Consider the following 8,672-nt stretch of genomic DNA (forward strand, 5'->3'; position numbering starts at 1 on the left):
GAATTTTGACCCACTTGTGAATAAAATAGTCCTCTTCATGGAACAGAAAAAAATATATATATATTCCCTCTAAAAAATGGATCAAAAATGAAATTGATTTATAAATGAGAGGATTGAAGGTTGGGGTACTGATTCATAAATCTTGCAGTGTGTTATGAAAAAAAGGGAAAATGGCATGGAATCTCTACTTCCTGTGATTTGAAGGCCATTGTGAAGGAAAACAATGCAGTGAAAGTTCTTAGTAGATCATTGCTTCACATTTATTTTTCTTTCTGTATATGTGTATAGCCCTTAATAAAAAAAAATTAAAAAATGGGGACCAGCAGGTGGCATGGTGGCTAAGGCACTGCACTCCCATATGGCTGACCATGGTTCAAGTCTCAGACCTGGCAGCTTGTTTTCTGACATCCTCTTTCTCTCTGTCTCTATCTCTCTCCAAAGAGTACATGTGCCCTGTAGAAAACTTAAAACAATAGTAATAAAAATAAATAAAATAATATAAAATAATTCTTTTTAAAAAATTATACTATATCCCTAAAATAGGAACAATTACTGTATGTCAATAAATATTTTTATAAGCACTCTGACCCTAGTATACAAAGCAAAGATTTATATCTTTGCAACTGATACAGTAAATAGCTAAGAAATCTACAAATATAGTCAGCCTCATAGATAAGGAAATAATTGCAAATGTAGTCTCATAGGCATACTTCTTTTCCTCTATTAAGTAATTTTTTTCATGTGGTCACACAGAGTGAGAGAAGATGCTTCACAATGTGTTTGATTTAAATTGGTGGTCCAAGGTAATACCAACAATGAAATCCTTACTTTTAATCTTTCTCATTAATACAGAATTGTACCCAAATATGTCTCATCTTAAAAAAAGAAAAATCTGACTACCATACAACCCAGTAGTTCCACTCTGGGCATTTACCCAAAGGCTAGGAAAATATTGTTGTAAAAACACTTGCATATCCATATTCGTTGCAGCATTATTCACTATTCCCAAGACATGGAATCAGCCCAAGAGCAGAGGATTGGATTGAAAAATGAGGCACATATACACTATGGATGTATATACATATATACTCAACCATTAAAAAAAGAGAGAGAGAGAAAATGACATTTGATACAAAGTGGATAAATATGGAAAATTTAATGCTAAGTGGGGTAAGCCAGACTATGAAAGAGAGATGTTATATGACCCCACTTAATATATACTGAATATCTTCACTCTATGGCAGAAATGGAAAGATTGGAAGGTAGAGAAGCAGAGAGGACAACCATAGATACCAGAGACAGTATAGGAGAGGGTGGGAAACAGAGTGGGAGAAAGGACATCAGGGAAAAAACATTTAACAGACACAAAAATAAAAAGTATTTGTTGATGATAATGTATAGATATTATCTTTGATTTAGGATTAATATGCACTGTATTTATGCTGGGGAAAAAAGAAAAACATGTTATACACTGTAAATATGTACAGTGATTGGGGACAGTGAATGGCATAATGTTTACATCACTGGACTCCCACATGGCCAACTGAAGTTTCAGTCCCCGACCTAGTGGCTTGAAACTCATGCTGGGTGTGTGTGCATGCATGACCAATATTCCGGGAGGAGAATGGGAGAGAAGGGATTGTAGAATGGCCATCCCCCTGGGAGGTGATTTATCATTTTCCTTCTCACTGTCTCTTTCTTTCTGGTGAGCACATGTGCACTAAGGCAAAAACCTCTTAAAGAAAAAAAGAAACATTTATAAGTGTATTGCTTATCATTACCAAATTTTTATAAGTGGTAATGACAGCTCTTAATTTGTGCTCCAAGCATAAAGCTTCTAAGAGTTTATAGAAAGCATCATAAGGTCAAGAATAGTGGTACCTACCCAAGGGTTATTTTTTTTCCCTTCTCTCTTAAAGAATTATTTATTTAATAGTATTATTATTAAATTTTAATTTGCTATGTGACATGAGTGCTCACCAGAGAGAAACAGAGAGAGAGAGAGAGAGAGAGAGAGAGAGAGAGAGAAAGTGAGAAAGCAAGCTGTCAGTTCTGAGACACAAACTGCAATTGACCATGTGAGAATCCAGCACCTTAGCCATCATTCCAACTGCTGGTACAGAGTGATTTTTTTAAAAAAATAGTTTTTGCTATAGGATGCTGGTGCTCACTGGAGAGAGAAACAGAGAGAGAAAAAGAGAGAGGGAAAGTGAGAAATCATCCCAGGGAGATGACCATGTCATAATCCCTTCTCTTTTTTTCTCCTTTTGGGCTTTTGGGCACATGCACACATGCATTGGATATTTTTCAAGCCATGGGTCTTAGGCTCAAACCACACAATTGGCCCATGTAGGACCCAGCCATCTTACCTACCACACCACCTGCTGTCCCACTTTCTAAGGCTTTATACTAGATGAACACGGTTCTCTCCCTTGATGAAGATATAATAGCAATTCGCTATGGCTAGCTGGAGCTGTATACCCAACAAGTGAGTGCTTTGGAGTTCCAAGGGAACTAGTGAAGGCAAGTACTTTGGAGCACATTTTAACTCAGAGTTGGCAAAAGATGCTAACGTGGATCTCTAGAGGCAGAGGAATTCACAGAGAGGTAAGAATAAAAACTGGATTCACTTGGTCTCATGGGAACAATCAATGAGCAGAAAAGTGTTTCTTTCTGTTCAGACCAGCATCCACAAGAGAAATCAGCTAGTCAGGGTTTATAGTAACAAGAAGGAATTGTACCAAATGAACAGATAAAAGGACCTGTAAATATATCTCATTCTATTTTCCTCAGTGTTTACAGACTTGTTGCTTTTGCAGCTTTAAGTCAACTGGGGATTGACTTTAAGTCGATTGGTCAATGCTTCATTCCATCCTTCCATGCTGCTGGGGACAGAGCTTCAGTCTTCTTTACTTAGACGTCTGTAAAGGAATGTAGACCCCTGCAGAGAGATATTTTCAGAGGCCTCATCCAAGTGAGTCTGAAAACCTGGCAGAAAAGGTTTAGAGAGAATGGAAAATAAATGGTATCCAATGTCACCTGAGAGCCCAATAAACCTAGACCAGAGCCAAAGAGTGCTATGTTTGCTTGGCTGACAACTACTTTGTAATTTATTTATTTAATATGTTAAAAAAGAACGGTAAGCGCTGGCAGGTGGTATGGTAGTTAAGGCACTGTACTCCCATATGGCCAACCACAGTTAGAGTACCATACCTGACAGTTTGAAAATCATGCTGGGCACGTGTGTGTGTGTGTGTTCCCCAGATCCCAGAAGGAGAGTGGAGGGGAAGGGATTGTGGTTTGGCCATCTCCTCCGGGGATTGATTTCTCTCTCTTTCTCTCTCTCTTTCTCTTTCTGGTGAGTACACTAGCCCTATGACAAAAACTTAAAAATTAAAAAAGAAATGGAAGCATCTCATTGCTTTTTGATTGTTTTTGCTAAAATAAAGTGTAGTATATGTTCTTAGTAGTTTAATATTTGATATGTCATCTATCCAAGGACAATATAGTAAATGGATTTTTAGAGCAGGAAGATGAAGGGGAGCTTGCTCTATCCAGTCCATACATTGAGCTGGTATTGCAGTACTCCCAGGAATGGTGCACCACTTTTGGGGGATTAAAAGGTGTTTCCTGGGGGCTGGCAGGTAGCATGGTGTTTTAGGCACTGGAATTTCAAAGGATCAGGTGTGGCTCGAGTCCTGGACCCAGTGGCTGAAAAATCACACCAGGTATGTGTGTGTGCATGCTCCATATCCTAAGAGAATTGAGAAGGGACTGCAGCATGGCCACCACCCCTGGGAATGACTTTTCACTTTTTCCTCTCTCTCTGTCTCTCTCTGACAAATACACATACATTCTATGGCAAAAACCTTTAAAAAAGAAAAAGGAAAATATTTTAGACTGAACTGCATGGATGAGACTGGAAATGTTAATGGATGAAACTGAAAAAGGAACAGGAGGAGTAAAAGGGTTTCAATAACATTAGAACATATCGGGGCCAAAAGTTGACATCAAGTCCCATGTTCAGTGGCTTTAAAATCATCCCAGGTGCATGTGTGTTTGTGCCCAAGATCCCAGGAAGAGAATGGAGAGGGGATTGTGGTCTGGCCATCTCTCTTGGGGGATGATTCCTCACTTTCCTTTTCATTGTCTCTGTCTCTCTGATGAGCACATGCACTTAAAAATGAAAGCTCTAAAAAATGTCTAAGAGAATTTTCAGGAAGGAGTAGGAAAATTGATTATTTGATTTTGGGGGATGCATACTGAAATGCAGGCATTTTTTTAAAGAGAGGTTTTTGCTACAGGGCATGTGCACTTGCTGGAAAGGCAGAGAGAGACAGAGAGACCAAAAGCAAGAAGTCATCCCCTGGTGGGGATGGCCACACTACAATCCCTTCTCTTTCCTTCTTCTCTTGGGATCTTGGGCATGCATGCATATATGCCTGGTGTGAGTTTAAGCCACCAGGTCCAGGACTTGAATCATGGTTGACTACTTGGGAGTCCAGCGATGCAATCTTTCTTGATGCCAACTGCTGGTCCCAATGCAGGCATGTTTAATTTACTTTTAAAGAAGTAATACATTTGGGCATGTTTTGTACTAATTGCAAAGGTTAGATGAAAGGATTACTTAAAACTACTGCCTTGAAACACAGTTCATGACAGATAGCTGATAGAATCTTCTCCCACCTTGGGCATTATCATGAAAAAAAAATGTTTTATTTCAGAGATCAGAAGGTAAAGTCAAAGCACTTTACATGGCAATTATTTCATTACATGTGAGGCTGAATCTGTTTTGGGTTTATTAGCCTTATAATTTATTGCTAATTTTCTGTTAGACCTTCGCTTTTATGTGCTGGGTCTTTTGTTTTTATTCTATTAAAGACAGAATTGGAGTTTTTCCATTAAGTTTGCTGTTTACTATTTACTTATGATAGGTAGTTAGTTAGCTAAATTACATATAGAAAGATGATAGATAGATAGATAGAGATAGATAGATAGAGATAGAAGAGAGATAGATACTTTGGGGGATAATATGAAAATATATAAAGTTGTGACCAAAGTTGTTCAAATTGCATAGTCATCTTCCTCAATGATTTTTATTTTGCTTTGTTTTTGCTATAAGGCATGTGCACTTGCATGAGAGAAAGATTGAGAAAGTGAGAAAACACCACCTCCCTCAGGGGAGATGGCCACATCACAGTCCTTCTCCACCGTTCTTCCCCTCAGGATTTTGAATATGTATGCACATGTACCCAGCATGATTTTCTTTTTCTTGATTTTTATTTCATTATTATTACTACTATTATTTTTATAAATTTGAACTCTATATATCATTTGGTTTACAAAGAGAATTTATCCAACATGAAATATGCCTCAGACCAGTGCAGTTGAGAATACTAGACATGTTATCATCAACAGGTAATAAATCATTATGGTGTCCTACAAATGTCTTGCCTTTCTATTTTCTCCATAATTTTCTTCCTTATACTCTTCTCCCCTCCCATCTTTCACACTCCCAGCATGATTTTCAAGCTTCCGGATCTAGCACTCAAACCATGCAGCTGGCCATGTGGGATCCAGCGTCTTAACTTCCTTGCCATCTGCTGCCCCTCCCCATTTTTTAAGAGATTTTTGCCTTACATCACATGTGCTTGTCATAGAGAGACAGACAAACAGACAGTGATAGGGAATCCTGGGATTCTCCTCCCAGGATCTTGGGCATGCATGAGTTTCAAGTCACTAGGTCCAAGGCTTGAACTGCTCATCCATGTGGCAGCCCAGAGACATAACTACTATGCTACTTGCTTCTAGTTCCCATTGTTTGTTAGACTTAACAAGTTCTGCATTACCAGTAGTTTTTTTTTTTTATACATTTTGCCATTTTATTTCACATGCTACTCTTCTGTTCTTTTTACCTTTGGTAATTGGAGTTTAAAAATAGAAACAATGACCTCTGTGTCCTGCAGAAAATATTCTTTTGCATTCATCTAAAGATCACTTATTGGGCCACCCTGCATTCATTACTTGAACAGTGCCTAGAATATGAAGAATCTCAACTTCTGTTACTCAAATGCATGAAGAAATTTCTTTATAAAATTGTATAATGGCCAGTTGATGACATGGTGTTTATTGAGTCCTGGACCTGAAAGCTTGGAAAATACACAGAACAGAATTTTGTGTGTGCCCAAAATACCAAATGGTGAAATAGAGAAGAGACTGGCATGGCCATCTCTCATGGAGGGTGCTTTCTCACTTTCTCACTATTTCTTTTTTTTAAAAAAAATACACACACACACGTGTACATATATATATGTATATTATAATCAATCTCTATATATCATTACAGCTTACAAAATGAATTTTCCCATCCAGAATATGTATTAACTAAATTAAAGATATTACCATACATATTATCATCAACAGATAATTTCCCATTTTCTCCATCTGTCTTTCTCTGGAAAGCCTATGCAGCTTCTGGCAAATTTTAAAATAAATATATAAATAAAAACAAAATGATAAAATGCTTGAACTCTTGGGGAAAGATTGACAATAAGACAGGAATTCCCAATCAGAAATAGAGTATGAAAAGGGGATCAGATACTTACTGAAAATATACAAATTAATTTCTTGACTAAAAAAAAAAAAAAAGTGTAGCATTTTAATATGCGAGTTACACTCTTTTGAGTGAAAAATAGTCATGTTACTTTTCTCTTTCCCGGTAGCCACCTCCACCACATGGAGTCAAGGAATAATACAGAAATTTCAGAATTCCTTCTTCTGGGACTTTCAGAGGAACCAGAATTGCAGCCCTTCATACTTGGGGTTTTCCTCTTCATGTACCTGATCACTGTGTGTGGAAACCTGCTCATCATCCTGGCCATTGTCTCAGACTCCCACCTGCATACCCCCATGTACTTCTTCCTCTGTAACCTATCCCTTGTGGACATCTGTTTCACCTCTACTACAATCCCAAAGATGCTTTTGAACATTCAGACACAGAGCAAGGTCATAACCTATGCAGGTTGCATCACCCAGATGTTCTTTTTTGTACTGTTTGTAGGACTAGACAACTTTCTCCTGACTGTGATGGCCTATGACAGGTTTGTGGCCATCTGTCACCCCCTGCACTATGTGGTCATCATGAACCCCTGGCTCTGTGTGTCATTGGTTCTGGTATCCTGGTTCATGAGCATCCTCCATTCCTTGTTACAAAGCTTAATGGTGTTGCATTTGTCCTTCTGTACACATGTGGAAATTTCCCACTTTTTCTGTGAACTTATTCAGTTGCTCCACCTTGCCTGCTCTGACACCTTTCTTAATGATGTAGTGCTATACTTTGCAGATGTGCTACTAGTTGTTGGACCCCTTTTGGGCATCATTTACTCTTATACTAAGATAGTTTCCTCCATACATGCAATCTTGTCAACTAAGGGGAAGTATAAGGCATTTTCCACCTGTGCCTCTCACCTCTCAGTTGTCTCCTTATTTTATTGTACAGGTCTAGGTGTGTATCTTAGTTCAGCTGTCATCCAAAATTCACATTCAAGTGCAACAGCCTCGGTGATGTACACTGTGGTCACACCTATGCTAAACCCCTTCATCTACAGTCTGAGGAATAAAGACATAAAGAGGGCTCTGAGAATATTTGGGAAGGAAACAAAGGATCAATTGTCCTAGTACAGAAGAAGTTCATTTGTTAGAGCTTAAAGCATCAGAGCTATAAATGATGAAAATATGATTGGATTAGAGAAGTGAAATTTGTTTCTTCTAATATCTCCAGGAACTTGTATAACTTAGATTTCAACTTCTCTGTATAACTTATTTTTATTTTCAAAATGTATTTTAGTATTATCATAACCTTGTTTATATTACATTGAATCACATATATATATATCTTTACAATGATTACATTTCCTTTTCCAGAAGGAATATCGTGCATATCAGTCAAGACAAGGACATTAGTATCCACATCCTCTTTATCAAGTAGGTTTTCATATTTTTTCCAGATTATTATAATTTTTATTCTCATGTTTAAAAACATTCAATCACTATATATCATTTTGCTTGTAAAAAGAATTTACCCAACATGAAATATTTCTCAGACCAGTCCAATCAAGAATACTAGACATGTTATCACCAACAGGTAATAAACCATTTCTGTGTCTCACTAATGTCATGCCTCTCAATTTATTCTCTTGTTAACCTTCTCTATACTCTTCCTTTCTCCAAACCCATTCCACACTGTCTTAAGCATCCCTATCTATTTTCATTGTTTTTATGCCCTCCAATATTTCAGTCTCTACCATAAAGTGCAGAGAGTCAATATATAGTAAGTGGATACATACACAATCTTTCTTTCATATCCTGGCTTGCTTCACTCACCAATAGCTACTCCATATCTGACCACTTTATATAAAGTGCCAGGCTCTTTTTTTTTATAGCTGAGTAGTATTCCATAGAGTATATGTGCCACACTTTTTCAATCTATTCATCTGTTTGTGGACATTTGGGTTGGTTCCATGTCTTTGTGATTGTGATAATGCTGCAATAAACATTGATGTGCAAGCGCTGTTCTGACTGAGCATTCTCCTGTCCTTTATTTAGATACCCAGTAGTGGGACTGCTGAATCAAATGGTAGCTCTATTTGTACATCTTTGAGGAACCACCATAT

At 37.6% G+C, this 8,672-nt stretch overlaps 1 protein-coding gene and 1 non-coding gene across 2 annotated transcripts; both read left to right on the top strand.

Moving 5' to 3' along the window:
• Positions 1-3,417: 3,417 nt before the first annotated feature.
• Positions 3,418-3,608, top strand: LOC114006659 (U2 spliceosomal RNA). Its single transcript, XR_003548364.1, has one exon. It is a non-coding gene; the product is annotated as a U2 spliceosomal RNA (small nuclear RNA).
• Positions 3,609-6,735: 3,127 nt separating this feature from the next.
• LOC102470046 (olfactory receptor 7A10) lies at positions 6,736-7,677 on the top strand. The gene has a single exon (XM_006171204.1). It carries the CDS (start codon positions 6,736-6,738, stop codon positions 7,675-7,677), a length of 942 nt encoding a protein of 313 aa, XP_006171266.1.
• Positions 7,678-8,672: the final 995 nt, after the last annotated feature.

This window comes from Tupaia chinensis, unplaced genomic scaffold, assembly GCF_000334495.1.
Source record: "Tupaia chinensis unplaced genomic scaffold, TupChi_1.0 Scaffold149482_1, whole genome shotgun sequence".
Classification (NCBI taxonomy): domain Eukaryota; kingdom Metazoa; phylum Chordata; class Mammalia; order Scandentia; family Tupaiidae; genus Tupaia; species Tupaia belangeri.

Bases quoted from the DNA above. Each gene is read 5' to 3' on its own strand.
- LOC102470046 (XM_006171204.1), top strand. From the start codon at position 6,736: ATGGAGTCAAGGAATAATACAGAAATTTCAGAATTCCTTCTTCTGGGA.